The following is a 16142-nucleotide window of genomic DNA, read 5'->3' as shown; positions in this document are numbered from 1 at the left end:
GTGATTTGTTGTCATGTTCTTGGATACGCCCCTAAGGCTTCAATTGACAGGTCCTAATTGTGTATGTTTGTGACACAAAAAGAGACCATTTTGGCAACAACTTTCAATGACAATATTTTAATTCCTTATAATATTTCAACTGTTCTGCCTGCGGCTATGGAACCCTGACCTGTCCACCGGACGTGCTACCTGTCCCAGACCTGCTGTTTTCAACTCTCTAGAGACCGCAGGAGCGGTAGAGATACTCTTAATGATCGGCTATGAATAGCCAACTGACATTTACTCCTGAGGTGCTGACTTGCTACACCCTCGATAACTACTGTGATTATTATTATTTGACCATGCTGGTCATTTATGAACATTTGAACATCTTGGCCATGTTCTGTTATAATCTCCACCCAGCACAGCCAGAAGAGGACTGGCCACCCCTCAGAGCCTGGTTCCTCTCTAGGTTTCTTCCTAGGTTTTGGCCTTTCTAGGGAGTTTTTCCTAGCCACCGTGCTTCTACACCTGCATTGCTTGCTGTTTGGGGTTTTAGGCTGGGTTTCTGTACAGCACTTCGAGATATTAGCTGATGTACGAAGGGCTATATAAAATAAACTTGATTTGAATATACTCTTGTTGTGTTATGATGGAGTAGGGTTCTGACAGTTATAACATTTGTGTAAATAATTTATTGTCAAGCAAATCACCAGGATGACTCCAGCAGGGATGTGGTGGTGACGTGGTCGTGCCGTGGTCACGGCAACAGCCCTATTATGGAGATATTGTAGTTGTTAGTTATATCAATCAGAATATATTCAACATGTTCAGTCTATACCTTCTGGAGACCAGCCTAGAGACATCCGGTCTGTTCATGCTAACTTTCCACTGCTTGTCATACCATCAAATCAAATTGCATTTGTCACATGTGCCGAATACAGCAGGTGTGGACCTTACAGTGAAATGCTTACTTACAAGCCCGTAACCAACAGTGCAGTTTTAAGAAAAATAAGTGTTAAGTACAAAATAAAAGTATCAAATCATTAAAGAGCAGCAGTAAAATAACAGTAGCGAGGCTATATACAAGGGTTACTGGTACAGAGTCAATGTGCAGGGGTACAGGTTAGTCGAGGTAATATGTACATGTGGGTAAAGTTAGTGACTATGCATAGATAACAAACAGAGTAGTAGCAGCAGCAGCGTAAAAGAGGGAGGGGGGTCAATGCCTACAGTCTGACCTTTATGTTTGGCATGACAAGGATTGGCTAGGAGTGGAATGTTGGGCACAAACAGACAGGATTTCTCCATGCTAGTACAGTAGAAACTTTAAGTGCAATCAACCCTGTTTTCTCACTTCTCTTTGTGACTACAGGGAGGGTGAGAGTAACCAGAGAGGAGTATCGATCCAAAGCTACAGATGACACTGACTCTATGGGAAACAGATCATCCCTCCTTTCACACGTTGACAATTATTTAACTCAGTGGCTACAGAATAGGTCTATTCGGCCGGACTGCTTGTCTTCAAATTCTGTAGTGACCTGGCGTAAGTAAACAGGCGTGTTGCAACTAATGCTCTCCGATGTCTGCAGGATCAATCAGCCAGTCAATTGTTGAATCTGACTGACTTCACATTTGACTTGAAATGTCCTCACCAAGCAAACGTCGCCACAGCCGTATAACGGTCAAAGACAGAGTGAAAGAGTTTCCTGATACATTTGAGAAAAAAGGCCAGTTGTTTTGCAGAGTATGTGACAACAAAAAGCCTCTTGATTACCGTAGGAAGTCAAGTTTGACCAGACACTTTGCCTCAGCTCGTCATAAGCTGAAAGCCTGTCAAAAGTGTGAAGAAAATGAGAATGAATGTGAAAGTGAACCCAAAAGGAAATGGACCTCTTCAAGTGTGAGTTGTCCAAAGACGATCCAAAAGACATATTTGCAGAATTGACCTTTTATATGCACATAGATGTTTTATCTTCCACAGTATTAGAATATTTATTGTTGTTGCAGATGTGTGAAACCCATCCCATACTGGACCCATCCACAGGTAAAGATGTTGAGCCTATGGAAACAGAACAGGAACCCAGTAACCCCTTCACAAGTAAGACAGAACTCTGATTGTCCCTGACCCACCCTGACTCATCTAGAGACAGAGGCACTACATTATTTGACCTCTGTCCCTGATCCACCCTGACTCATCTAGAGACAGAGGCACTACATTATTAGACCTCTGATTGTCCCTGACCCATCTAGAGACAGAGGCACTACATTATTAGACCTCTGATTGTCCCTGACCCATCTAGAGACAGAGGCACTACATTATTAGACCTCTGATTGTCCCTGACTCATCTAGAGACAGAGGCACTACATTATTAGACCTCTGATTGTCCCTGACTCATCTAGAGACAGAGGCACTACATTATTTGGATCATCAGCAGTACTTAATGTGTTGCAGTTCTAACTCAGGGTGTGCTCCAGAAACATTTAATTCCTCCTCCTTCAACCATTTTGTATCCTAATGCTCGCTGTTCCCTTGGTAGGTGGTGATCATGTTCAGGAGGCACTAGGAGAACACAGAGCAGCTCCTCTCCCATACCCTCCCTCTCTCCAGCCCTCCTTTTCACTCCCCGCTACCCAGCCCTCATCTCTTCAGCCCTACACTCTGCCAGCCCCCTCTCGGTAAGAATAGATATATTAATTACATACCATTATTGTAAACATGACTATTGAAAAAAATATCTATCTGTGTGATATCCCAGGGGTCTTTACCAGCACACGAGTCCAAAAACATCCACAGATTGAACACCATGTACCAAAACTACATGTTCAGTCTGCCTCACAAACACAAAACATGTTTGTCATTTTTCAGACCGTCCCACTCCCTTGATGTGAGTGAAAAGAAGAGAGGAGAGGAAAGAGGTAAACCTGTGTGTCTAAGCTGAGGTGTAACTCTGGATGTGGTCTCCTTGTGAAGTAATGTTTACCTGTGTTTTCTTTTGCCATTTTAAAAGATGTTCTCTTCTCTATCTCTATAACATGTGCAGTGTATCAGTGCTTATGTTGGTTTTGTATGTAAGACACCATTTAATTTTTCAACTCCAGATGCTGAGTTTGTGGACAAGTACAGGGCTCAGCTTATTCAGAGGGTTACCATGGTGATGTACATAGTAGATGACCTGCTCCAGAGGGGTATGATCCATTGTGAGGCGTACTGTAACATCCGTGCTGCCCGGACCAACCAGGAACAGATGAGGGAGCTGTACAAGGCCGTAGACTCAGGGGGAGTAAAAGTCAAATCAGCCTTCTACAGGATCCTCCAAGAGCAGTATACTTATTTGGTCCAGGATATAGGTAGGTCTCTTTCTCCCTGTCGCTCTCTCTCTCCTCTTTCTCTCTCTCATATATATCAAATTAAAAGTTGTATCTCGTACGTTACAGGTGTGGACTTTGATGGCCAGACTAGGCGCAAAGGTATGTCTGAGAAGAATATAACAGCACACAATCAGATTATTTACGTGAACTGGTCTTTCCATTTGATCCAGTGTTACCCAAACTCTGTCCTGCCGATGAGTTGGATATTTGAATCAGCTGTGTAGTGCTAGGGCAGGATTTCCAAATTCAACAGAGGGCCTCACAGATACAAAGGGCTACCATGTAGCCCAGCACTGTATTAGATCTTCTAATACAGAGAAATGGAGAATTCATAAAGCACTGAACATAGCAACTTGGTGATAAGGATCAGACATGCATGTGCTGTTTGATAAAGCAAATCAAAAACACAACAAAAAATCTAATGAGAACCTTAATTAGGTTTTTAGGCCTTGAATCTGGTCGAGCAGGTACCACTCTTGTCTACGGAACCATATATTTCCCCCTGTGGCAAGAATGCCAGTTCAATCCCCGCATGAGCCCTACGCAATTCTTCTACCTAAACTCCGGTTGTATCCTGTCATAAAAACGTTATTATTTTTTAAACTAAAGGAGTTTGGAATTCTCCTTTAAAATGTGGTGTTCAGTATTTGTTTTGTCTTTTTTGTTGTTGCAGTGGATGACATCACACAAAGAGTTAAAGAGGAACATAAAGCCAGTCTGATGAAGAAGTTTGGATTCGTGTTTGAAGGCACTGCAGTGGATAGAACTCCTCTCAACAGCATCTACACACAGCTCTACATCACACAAGGACAGAGTAAAGGGGTTAATAACGAACATGAGATTCGACAGATTGAATATACATCCAGGACAAAAACAGTATTGGACACTCCAATCAACTGCAACGACATCTTCAAACCCTTACCTGGACAGAAGAAAGAAAAGAAGAGACCTATCAGAACTGTAATGACGAAGGGCATCACTGGCATCGGAAAAACAGTTTCAGTCCAGAAGTTCATCCTCGACTGGGCAGAAGGAAAAGCCAATCAGGATGTTGATTTCATCTTTGTGCTCCCTTTCAGAGAGCTGAATCTGATTAAAGACAATCAGTACAGTCTTCATAGACTTTTGAATTACTTCCATCCTGAACTTAGAGAGATAGAAGATGCACAGAAATACGATGACTGTGAAGTCATGTTCATCTTTGATGGTCTGGATGAAAGCAGACTACCATTAGGTTTTCATCAGAACAAGAAGTTGACTGATCTAACTGAGACATCATCAGTTGACAGGTTGATGACAAACCTCATTGAGGGGAATCTACTGCCCGATGCTCTCCTCTGGATAACCTCCCGACCAGCAGCAGCCAATCAGGTCCCCCATGAGTACATCAACAAGGTGACAGAAGTACGAGGGTTCAATGACAAACAGAAAGAAGAGTACTTTGAGAAGAATGTTGAGGATCAGAACTGGGCCAGCAGAATCATCTCACACATTAATACATCAAGGAGCCTCCACATCATGTGCCACATTCCAGTCTTCTGTTGGATTACTGCCAGGGTTCTTGAGCAAATGTTGAGTGATGATGAGAGTGGAGAGATCACAACTCTGACTGAGATGTACAATCACTTCCTGCTCATTCAGACGAACCTGAAAAGCAAGAAGTATGATGAGAAAAATGAGACGGATCTGCACATAATCATAGAACAAAACAAAGAAACCATTCTCAAACTGGCACAACTGGCATTTAAACAGCTGGTGAAGGGCAATCTGATATTCTATAAGAAAGACCTGGAGGAGTGTGGCATTGATTTCAGTGACGCCTCAGTGTACTCTGGGTTTTGCACAGAAATCCTGAAAGAAGAGTATGGGTTGTATCGGAAGGAGGTGTACTGCTTTGTTCACCTGAGTTTTCAGGAGTTCCTTGCTGCTCTGTACGTGTTCCACTGCTGTGTGAGCAAGAACATCAAGGCCCTGGAGTCTTTCATTGGGGATGTGTCTTCAGAGCTGTCCTTGCATGAACTGCTGAAGATGATGGTGGATAAAGCCTTGAAGAGTGAGAATGGACACCTGGATCTGTTCCTCCGCTTCCTTGTTGGCATCTCAACAGAATCCAACCAGAGACTGTTAAAAGACCTACTGCCACAAACAGAGATCAGCTCAGAGACTGTTGACGAAATTAAGAAATACCTCAGGGAGCCAAATGTAGAGCAAGTTTCACCTGATAGGTACATCAATCTACTCATCTGCTTGACTGAGATGAAAGATGATTCAGTACATGAGGACATTGACCAGTTCCTGAAGTCAGGAACGCAAACCGGAAAAGAACTGTCACCTGGTGACTGCTCAGCATTGGTCAATGCTCTGCTGATATCAAAGGGCGTGCTGGATGAGTTAGACCTGCGGAGATGCAACACATCTGAGGAGGGGCGTTTGAGACTGATCCCAGCTGTGGAGAAATATAGAAAGGCAATGTAAGTATTGATGTATTTGGTATTTTATTAGGATCCCCATTAGCTGTTGCAAAAGCAGCAGCTACTCTCCCTGGGGTCCACATAAAACATGAATTATAATACAGAACATCATTAGACAGCTCAAGGACAGAACTACATACATTTTAAAAAAAAGGCACACATCAATGCAAAGTCCTACATATCAATGCATACACACAAACAATCTAGGTCAAATAAGGGAGAGGCGTTGTGCCGCGAGGTGTTTCTTTCTGTTTTTTGATGCATTTACATTTAAGTCATTTAGCAGACGCTCTTATCCAGAGCGACTTACAAATTGGTGCATTCACCTTATGATATCCAGTGGAACAACCACTTTACAATAGTGCATCTAACTCTATACCAGGTTTGCTGTTTATTTGAGCAATATGAGATGGAAGGAAGTTCCATGCAATAAGGGCTCTATATAATACTGTACGTTTTCTTGAATTTGTTCTGGATTTGGGGACTATGATTATCCTGGCCCGGATATCTTGGAAGGATATTAACCTCATCCCAACAGTACAGGATGCCTGGTTGTTATTTAGAAGTAATTTCTCACCATCTTAAATAAGCATGCCCCTTTCAAAAAATGTTGAACTAAGAACAGATATAGCCATTGGTTCACTCCAGACTTGACTGCCCTTGACCAGCACAAAAACACTCTGTGGCGGACTGCAATAGCATCGAATAGTCCGCGCGATATGCAAATTTTCAGAGAAGTCAGGAACCAATACACACAGTCAATTAGGAAAGCAAAGGCTAGCTTTTTCAAACAGAAATTTGCATCCTGCAGCACTAATTCCAAATAGTTCTGAGACATTGTAAAGTCCATGGAGAATAAGAGTACCTCCTCCCAGTTGCCCACTGCACTGAGACTAGGAAACACTGTCACCACAGATAAATCCATGATAATCGAGAATTTCAATAAGCATTTCTTTGCGGCTGGCCATGCTTTCCACCTTGGCTACCCCAACCCCGGCCAACAGCTCTGCACCCCCCACAGCAACTGGCCCAAGCCCTTCCCCTTCACCCAAATCCAGACAGCTGATGTTCTGAAAGAGCTGCAAAATCTGGATCCCTACAAATCAGCTGGGCTAGACAATCTGGACCCTCTCTTTCTAAAATTATCTGCCGCCATTGTTGCAACTCCTATTACTAGTCTGTTCAACCTCTATTTCGTATCGTCTGAGATTCCTAAAGATTGGAAAGTGGCTGCGGTCATCCCCCTCTTCAAAGGGGGAGACACTCTAGACCCAAACTGTTACAGACCTATATCCATCCTGCCCTGCCTTTCTAAAGTCTTCGAAAGCCAAGTTAACAAACAGATCACTGACCACTGACCATTTCGAATCCCACCGCACCTTCTCCGCTATGCAATCTGGTTTCCGAGCTGGTCACCGGTGCACCTCAGCCACGCTCAAGGTCCTAAACGATATCATAACCGCCATCGATAAAAGACAGTACTGTGCAGCCGTCTTCATCGACCTGGCCAAGACTTTCGACTCTGTCAATCACCACATTCTTATCGGCAGACTCAACAGCCTTGGTTTCTCTAATGATTGCCTCGCCTGGTTCACTAACTGCTTCTCAGATAGAGCAGTGTGTCAAATCGGAGGGCCTGTTGTCCGGACCTCTGGCAGTCTCTATGGTGGTGCCACAGGGTTCAATTCTCGGGCCGACTCTTTTCTCTGTATATATCAATGATGTCGCTCTTGCTGCGGGTGATTCTTTGATCCACCTTTACGCAGACGACACCATTCTGTATACATCTGGCCCTTCTTTGGACACTGTTAACAAACCTCCAAACGAGCTTCAAAACCATTCAACACTCCTTCCGCTGCCTTCAACTGCTCTTAAATGCTAGTAAAATGAAATGTATGTTCTTCAACTGATCGCTGACTAGCATCACTACTCTGGACGGTTCTGACTTAGAATATGTGGACATCTATAAATACCTAGGTGTCTGGCTAGACTGTAAACTCTCCTTCCAGACTCATATTAAATATCTCCAATCCAAAGGTAAATCTAGAATCGGCTTCCTATTTCGCAACAAAGCCTCCTTCACTCACGCCGCCAAACATACCCTCGTAAAACTGACTATCCTACCGATCCTTGACTTCAGCAATGTAATTTACAAAATAGCCACCAACACTCAGCAAATTGGATGTAGTCTATCACAGTGCCATCCGTTTTGTCACAAGTCCCATATACTACCCACCACTGCGACCTGTATGCTCTGGTTGGCTGGTCCTCGCTACATATTCGGCGCCAAACCCACTGGCTCCAGGTCATCTATAAGTCTTGCTTGGTAAAGTTCCACCTTATCTCAGCTCACTGGTCACCATAGCAACACCCACCCACAGCACGTGCTCCAGCAGGTATATTTCACTGGTCATCCCCAAAGCCAACACCTCAATTGGCCGCCTTTCCTTCCAGTTCTCTGCTACCAATGACTGGAATGAATTGCAAAAATCACTGAAGTTGGAGACATATCTCCCTCACTAACTTTAAGCGTCAGCTGTCAGAGCAGCTTACCGATTGCTGCAGCTGTACACAGCCCATCTGTAAATAGCCCAACCAACTACCTACCTCATCCCTATATTTGTTTTTGTTTTTCTGCTCTTTTGCACACCAGTATTTCTACTTGCACATCCTTATCTGCACATATCACTCCAGTGTAAATTGCTAAATTGTAATTACTTCGCCACTATTGGCCTATTGCCTTACCTCCTTGCTTCATTTGCACGCACTGTATACCGATTTTTCTACTGTGTTATTGACTGTACGTTTGTTTATCCCATGTGTAAATCTGTGTTTTTGTCGCACTGCTTTGCTTTATCTTGGCCAGGTCGCAGTTGTAAATGAGAACTTGTTCTCAACTGGCCTACCTGGTTAAATAAAGGTGAAATAAAATTTAAAAAAAAAGATGTTCAGGACCAGTTTATTACTGGCCACCCATTCCAAAACAGACTGCAACTCTTTGTTAAGGGTTTCAGTGACTTTGTTAGCTGTGGTTGCTGATGCGTATATGGTTGAATCGTCAGCATACATGGACACACATGCTTTGTTTAATGCCAGTGGCAGGTCATTGGTAAGAATAGAAAAGAGTAGAGGGCCTAGAGAGCTGCCCTGCGGTACACCACACTTTACATGTTTGACATTAGAGACACTTCCATTAAAGAAAACCCTTTGAGTTCTATTAGATTGCCATATCGTGGATTCAGAGCTGAGGTTGAAAAGCCATAGCACTTAAGTTTTTTTCAACAACAGGTTATTGTCAATAATATCAAAGCCTGCACTGGAATTTAACAGTACAGCTCCCAGAATCTTCTTATTATCAATGTCTTTCAACCAATCATCAATCATTTGTGTCAGTGCAGTACATGTTGAGTGCCCTTCTCTATAAGCATGCTGAAAGTCTGTTGTTAATTTGTTTACAGAGAAATAGCATTGTATTTGGTCAAACACAATTTTTCCCAAGAGCTGGCAGCAAGCTTATAGGTCTGCTGTTAGAACCAGTAAAGATCTAGAAGAAAAAGAAACACACACCTATTTAGGCGTGGTGCTGGCTAGCGGAATAGAAAACTTGAAAATAAAGGAGAGCCGCACATTCTAGGAGCTCGGATGCAAAAATGTAATATCCAACGTTTTGACATGTTGGATATTAAATCTTTGCATCTGAGCTCCTAGAGTGTGCGTCTCTCCTTTATTTTCAAGAACCAGTAAAGAACCAGGCCTGAGGACAAAGACGTTCCTCTAGGCTCAGATTAAAAATATGACAGATAGGAGTGGCTATAGTCAGCTACCATCCTCAGTAGCTTTCCATCTAAGTTGTCAATGCCAGGAGGTGTGTCATTATTGATCGTTAACAATACTTTTTCCCCCTCTCCCACACTAACTTTACAACATTCAAACTTGCACTGCTTTTCTTTCATTATTTGTTTTTTTATAAATTAATATAGTTGCTCAATGCTTGTTGTGGGCATTGCATGCCTAAGTTTGCCCACTTTGCCAATGAAATAATCATTAAAATAATTGGCAACATCAAATGGTTTTGAGATGAATAAGCCATCTGATTCGATGAAAGGGGTGGCAGGTAGCCTAGTGGTTAGAGCGTTGGACTAGTAACTGAAAGGTTGCAAGATCAAATCCCCGAGCTGACAAGGTAAAAATCTGTCGTTATGCCCCTGAACAAGGCAGTTAACCCAGTTAACCTAGGCCATCATTGTAAATAAGAATTTGTTCTTAACTGACTTGCCTAGTTAATTCTTATTTTATACCTTTATTTAAGTTGAATTTGTCTTTCTGCCCATAATTTAAAGTACCCAAGTTTTTTTCCATCTTTCTTTATATCATTGATCTTGGCTTTATAATAAAGTTTCTTATTCTTTTTGTTGAGTTTAGTCACGCAATTTCTCAATTTGCAGTAAGCCAGTCAGATGTGCAGCCAGGTTATTAGCCACTCCTTTTGCCCCGTCTCTTTCAACAGTTTTTCAATTCCTCATCAATCCACGGAGCCTTAAGTTCTAACAGTCAGTTTCTTAACAGGTGCATGTTTATCAATAATTGGAAGAAGCAATTTCATAAATTCATCAAGTGCAGTGTCTGGATGCTCCTCATTAATCACATCAGACCAACAAATGTTCTGGTACTGAAGGCACGTATGTCACCAGGCAGGATCAAAGAGTCAGCAAACATTGTCTCAATATTTCCTAGAGAAAGACTGAATTGAAAAACTACTGGTATACCTGTTTCGATATTCTCAACACATATTCAACTTTACTTGATATTTAATTATATTTTCTCAGTTTCTACAGACTGTCTGGCTGGGTACTCCAACATGAGCTCTTTGAATCACTGGCCTCCATTCTCCAATCGGTAGACTCACATCTGAGAGAGCTGGACCTGAGGAACAGTCGGATGTTTCATGGCAGAGTGAAGGTTCTCTTTGCTGCACTGAAACATACACACTGTAAATTGGATACACTGAGGTCAGTATACCGTTGGTTGGGTCAAGAGAACCCAAAAATTGTTGGACAGTTTGTTGGAATCAGATTATAACCCCAAGGGTATGCTCTGATACATTCTATATACACTACATGACCAAAAGTAGGTGGACACCTGCTCGTCTGAACATCTCATTCCGAACTCATGGGTATTAATATGGAGTTGGTTCCCCTTTGCTGCTATAACAGCCTCCACTGTTCTGGGAAGGCTTTCCACTAGATGTTGGAACATTGCTGCCAGTACTTGCTTCCATTCAGCAACAAGAGTATTAGTGAGGTTGGGCACTGATGTTGGGCGATTAGGCCTGGCTCTCAGTCGGCGTTCCAATTCATCCCAAAAGTGTTCGATCTGATTGACATCAGGGCTCTGTGTGGGCCAGTCAAGTTCTGCCACACCGATCTTGACAAACCATTTCATGACAATGCACAGGGGCATTGTCATGCTGAAACAGGAAAGGACCTTCCCCAAACTGTTGTCTAGATGGTCATTGTATGCTGAAGTGTTATGATTTCCCTTCACTGGAGCTAAGGGGCCCGAACCATGAAAAGCATACACAGATCATTATTCCTCCTCCACCAAACTTTACAGTTGGCACTGCGTTGGGGCAGGTAGCGTTCTTCTGGCATCCACCAAACCCAGATTTGTCTGTTAGACTGCCAGATGATGAAGCATGATTCATCACTCCAGAGAACACGTTTCCACTGCTCCAGAGTCCAATGACGGTGAGCTTTACATCACTCCAGCCAATGCTTGGCATTGCGCATGGTGATCTTAGGCTTGTGTTCAGCTGCTCGGCCATGGAAACCCATTTCATGAAGCTCCCGACCACCAGTTATTGTCCTGACGTTGCTTCCAGAGGCAGTTTGGAACTCGGTAGTGAGTGTTGCAACCGAGGACAGGCAATTTTTTGGCGCTACGCATTTCCGCACTCGACTGTCCCGTTCTGTGAGCTTGTGTGGCCTACCAATTTGCGGCTGAGACGCTGTTGCTCCAAGACATTTCCACTTCACAATAACAGCACTTACAGTTGACCTGGGCAGCTCTAGCAGGGAAGAAATTTGACGAACTGACTTGTTGGAAAGGTGGCATCCTATGACGGTGCCACGTTGAAAGTCACCGAGCTCTTCAGTAAGGTCATTCTACTGCCATTGTTTGTCTACGGAGATTGCATGGCTGTGTGCTCGATTTTATACACCTGTCAGCTACGGGTGTGGCTAAAACAGCCGAATCCACTCATTTTAAGGGGAGTCCACATACCTTTGTGTATATATAGTGTATAATTATTTGATAATACTTGTTTATACACTACATCACATTCTGTATGAGTGATGTTGTCTCTGTTTTTACAGACTGGGTAACTTTACACTCTATGAGGAGGACTGGGGATCACTGGCCTCCGTTCTCCAATCAGCAGACTCAACTCTGAGAGAGCTGGACCTGAGGAACAGTGTGCTGTTTTATGATGTTGATGATGACAGGCTGAGGGTACTTTTTGCTGCACTGAAACATCCGCTGGAGATACTGAGGTCAGTACTTTTGGGTGTTTTTTCATGTGATGAGAACACAGATTGTTGGACGGGTAACCTAATTGTCAGCCTGAGAGCTTTTTTTGGTACATTTATTTTTCTTCTCATGTTTACCAGCTCTCTCCAGAAAATGTACAGTATTGACTTGGTGTGCTCCTGCTCTCAATGTTGTCTGCTTGTTACTATATATGTTATTAGATATGTTAAAATAGAATCCATGTGTTTAGGCTCAATAGATGTTCCCTGACAGAGAAAGGGTGTGAAGCGTTGGCCTCAGCTCTCAGCTCAAACTCCTCTCACCTGAGAGAGCTGGATCTGAGTCACAATGTCCTGCAGGATTCAGGAGTGAAGCTGCTCTCTGCTGGACTGGGGAATCCACACTGTCAACTACAGAAACTGAAGTTAGTACTTAGAAACATACCTGCTCAATACAAAGATAATGTGCAAAGCACAACATCATTACAGTAGCCAGTAAGTCAGCTCAACCAATAAGGTAAATACTGTGTTAAGTGGGGACCCACATTGTAAACTAGAGAAACTGAGGTTAGTACTTAGTCAATGCCACTCCGACATTGCTCGTCCTAATATTTATATATTTCTTAATTCCATTATTTTACTTTAGATTTGTGTGAATTATTAGATACTACTGCACTGTTGGAGCTTGGAACACAAGCATTTCGCTACACCCGCAATAACATCTGCAAAATATGTGTATGTGACCAATAACATTTGATTTGATTTAGAAACAGTATTGGGTTTATTGGAAATATGTATATACTGTGTATCAGCTATCACCACTAGAGGGCAGCAGTCCTGTTGTAAAATCATGATGAACTCTCTCTGCAGGCTGTCATTCTGTAGAGTCACAGAGGAAGGCTGTGCTTCTCTGGCCTCAGCTCTGAGGTCAAACCCCTCCCACCTGAGAGAACTGGACCTGAGCTTCAATCACCCAGGAGACTCTGGAGTGAAGCTGCTCTCTGCTAGACTGGAGGATCCACACTGTAGACTGGAGAAACTCAAGTTAGTACAGTTACTGTGAAAATAGTTTATTTAGGTTCAAGTTTATTTCCTATTTCAACCACAATTCTGAGTTCTAGTTGTGGCAATGAATGAGTTCTAGTTGTCTAGTTGTCATGAATGTCAGAAAGAATGCCAAACAGTCTTCCCTGATATTCAGTCAGTTCCAGATTGTTTTGTAAAACTCTTCTAGCCTTAGTTCTTCCAGAAGCTGTGTGTCACTCCCTCTGTCTGTTCCTCTGTCTCTCCCACAGTGTGGACCATAGTGAAGAGATCTGGGTTAAACCACAGCTGATGAAGAAATGTAAGGGTGTTAGTTATGAGGATTTAATCATATTCCTCTATTAAACAAAAAGCTAATTAATAACCACACACATGCACACTCAAACACCAGCTTGATCCAGCTATTGTTTTCTCCTCTCTTCTGCAGATGCCTGTGATCTCACACTGGACCAAAACACAGCACACGGACTCCTTTCTCTGTCTGAGGGGAACAGAAAGGTGGAGAGGGTTAAAGAGAAGCAGCCAGGTCCTGATCACCCAGAGAGATTTGATCACTATACCCAGGTGCTGTGTAGAGAGGGTCTGACTGGACACTGCTACTGGGAGGTAGAGTGGAGTGGGATGGAGGCTACCATAGGAATGGCATATAAAGGCATCAGCAGGAAAGGAAGACGTCGTGTCTGTAAGCTTGGATACAATGACGAGTCCTGGTGTCTGACCTGCAATCGGGATGGTTACTCTGCCTTGCACAAAAATGAAGAGACTGGTATACCTGGCCAGCACCTCAACAACTCTCCCCAGAGAGACCAGTCCTCCTCCCGTCCACTCCCCAGAGTAGGAGTGTTTCTGGACTGGCCAGCTGGCACTCTGTCCTTCTACGAGGTCTTCTCTGACACAATGACCCACCTGCACACTTTCCAGGCCACATTCACTGAGCCCCTCTACCCAGGGTTTGCAGTTCAGCATCCTCACACCTCCATGTCCCTTGTGTTTGCCAGCAGTCCTGTACCACCAGAGGTAGCCAACTATTCAAATATTGATTCACCTATTGATGGAAATTCTTTTCCCTCTATTTTCTTTGAGATATTCAATATCATAACTGGTTTTCAATAAGATTTTTCACAGTAATTGTGGCTTTAGGTACAGTATGGACACTATTTTTTTAATCAAGGTTAAGATCCAACCTATTCTATGATTTTCCATATAGGAACCTACAATGGAGATTATTCCAGATCTGAAGCTGTCCACCTCTGCAGCTGATCCCAGAACTGTAGGTAAGAATGAAAGAGATGGTGAACATCCTTGTGAAATAGTACTGAACACACAGAAAATTATATACAGGTTAAGATGACGCTAGTTTGGAACCACAATACTTGTTAGATTATATGGAAACATGGCAGAAATTGATAACTTTACATGCAACGTGGCGCGACCACATGTTTGAACAAGCGGATCTGTTATCTTAAGATTATAGTACAAATATGATTCAGTTACCAACTCCGTAGCCTTGTGGCTAGTGTCCACCCTGAGATTGGAAGGTTGGGAGTTCAATCCCCGGAGTCATACCAAAGACATCAAAAGCGGGATTCGATGCCTCTCTGCTTGGCACAGTATTTAGGAGATGGATTGGGGGGTAAGACCCTGCGACAGACTAGCGTCCATCAAGCAGGAGGCTCCTGCCCCTATTGGGGATGGATGCAAATACGCAAGTATTCGATTCAAGGTTTCGATTGCTAATCAAGTACTCACAATATATAGCAGGTTAATTTTAGAAGCACTGACAACACATCAAACGCTAAGATATGTTATTTATTTTGGGAATATGTGAAGTGCAGTGAAAATATTATACATTTTGTTTTTAGTTGTACCTGAACAACCAGTAATTGGAACAACCGATAGCATTCCGCAAACGTTTTGCCTTCAGCCTTGTTTTGCGCTAAGATGTGAGTTCTCAAAATGATGAGAACGCAGACATTCTCTCTCTCTCATCAGGGGCTCTCATGCCACCCACATCTGTAAGGACTGAGGAGGATCTTGTCCTGCTGGTTGGCAGTTCTTCTAGTACATTGGACAGAGAAGCATCAGGCAGCAAAGACACTGGAATCACAAAGGAAAAAGATGCACTGGTCACGGTGAGGAGATGTTTGGGCTCTGAACAAACTAGTAAAAGACAGAAAATAGTAGTAGTACAATAATTACCAAATTAAGATTCTACCTATATTGTTTCGTTGCACCTAGAGACCCACAATGAAGACAGTACCAGATCTGCTGCTGGCCACTCTGGAGAAGCTCGGAGACATGCTGAGGGACTTTCAGTCTAACCTAGCTAGCGGCCAGCTGCCTGGCTATCCTCCCATCCCAGAGAGCCTGCTGAGGAACGCTGACGGACAGGACACAGTGAATCAGATGGTTGAGAGATACGGCGCTGAGAGAGCTGTGGGGATCACGCTGAGGATCCTGAGGAAGATGGAACTGAAAAATCTTACAAAGGAGTTAAGAAGAAAACACAGAAGAGGTAATAGGCCCATTTAGTGGGGTATCCAGATTGTCATATCCTGGCAGACATTTTACAAGATGCAAATACCTGATGGCTCAGGCGATGACATATTATTTCAGTGGACATAGTGCCATAACAACGGGCAGTGTGGTCTACGTGAACTTAACTGACCCAAAGGAACACATCTGCAGTTGGTGGAGCGGCAGAGACTTAGATAGACACAGCAAGACGGATACATCTGTTTCCAGCTCT

General features: G+C 43.2%; 1 protein-coding gene across 1 annotated transcript in view; it reads left to right on the top strand.

Moving 5' to 3' along the window:
• Positions 1-16142, top strand: part of LOC120018332 — a 35502-nt gene that overhangs the window by 1840 nt on the left and 17520 nt on the right. The window contains exons 2-17 of the mRNA XM_038961470.1: positions 1355-1882; positions 1990-2080; positions 2520-2658; positions 2849-2898; positions 3082-3330; positions 3418-3450; positions 4025-5822; positions 10649-10831; positions 12197-12373; positions 12601-12774; positions 13220-13393; positions 13645-13694; positions 13821-14410; positions 14601-14667; positions 15386-15525; positions 15632-15908. Coding sequence (XP_038817398.1) covers positions 1625-1882; positions 1990-2080; positions 2520-2658; positions 2849-2898; positions 3082-3330; positions 3418-3450; positions 4025-5822; positions 10649-10831; positions 12197-12373; positions 12601-12774; positions 13220-13393; positions 13645-13694; positions 13821-14410; positions 14601-14667; positions 15386-15525; positions 15632-15908 — 4450 coding nt within the window. The 5' untranslated portion in view covers positions 1355-1624. The remainder of the gene's footprint in view (positions 1-1354; positions 1883-1989; positions 2081-2519; positions 2659-2848; positions 2899-3081; positions 3331-3417; positions 3451-4024; positions 5823-10648; positions 10832-12196; positions 12374-12600; positions 12775-13219; positions 13394-13644; positions 13695-13820; positions 14411-14600; positions 14668-15385; positions 15526-15631; positions 15909-16142) is intronic.

This window comes from Salvelinus namaycush, chromosome 2 (genome assembly GCF_016432855.1).
Source record: "Salvelinus namaycush isolate Seneca chromosome 2, SaNama_1.0, whole genome shotgun sequence".
NCBI classification, from domain to species: Eukaryota; Metazoa; Chordata; class Actinopteri; order Salmoniformes; family Salmonidae; genus Salvelinus; species Salvelinus namaycush.
This window is presented reverse-complemented; position numbering and strand designations above follow the sequence as displayed.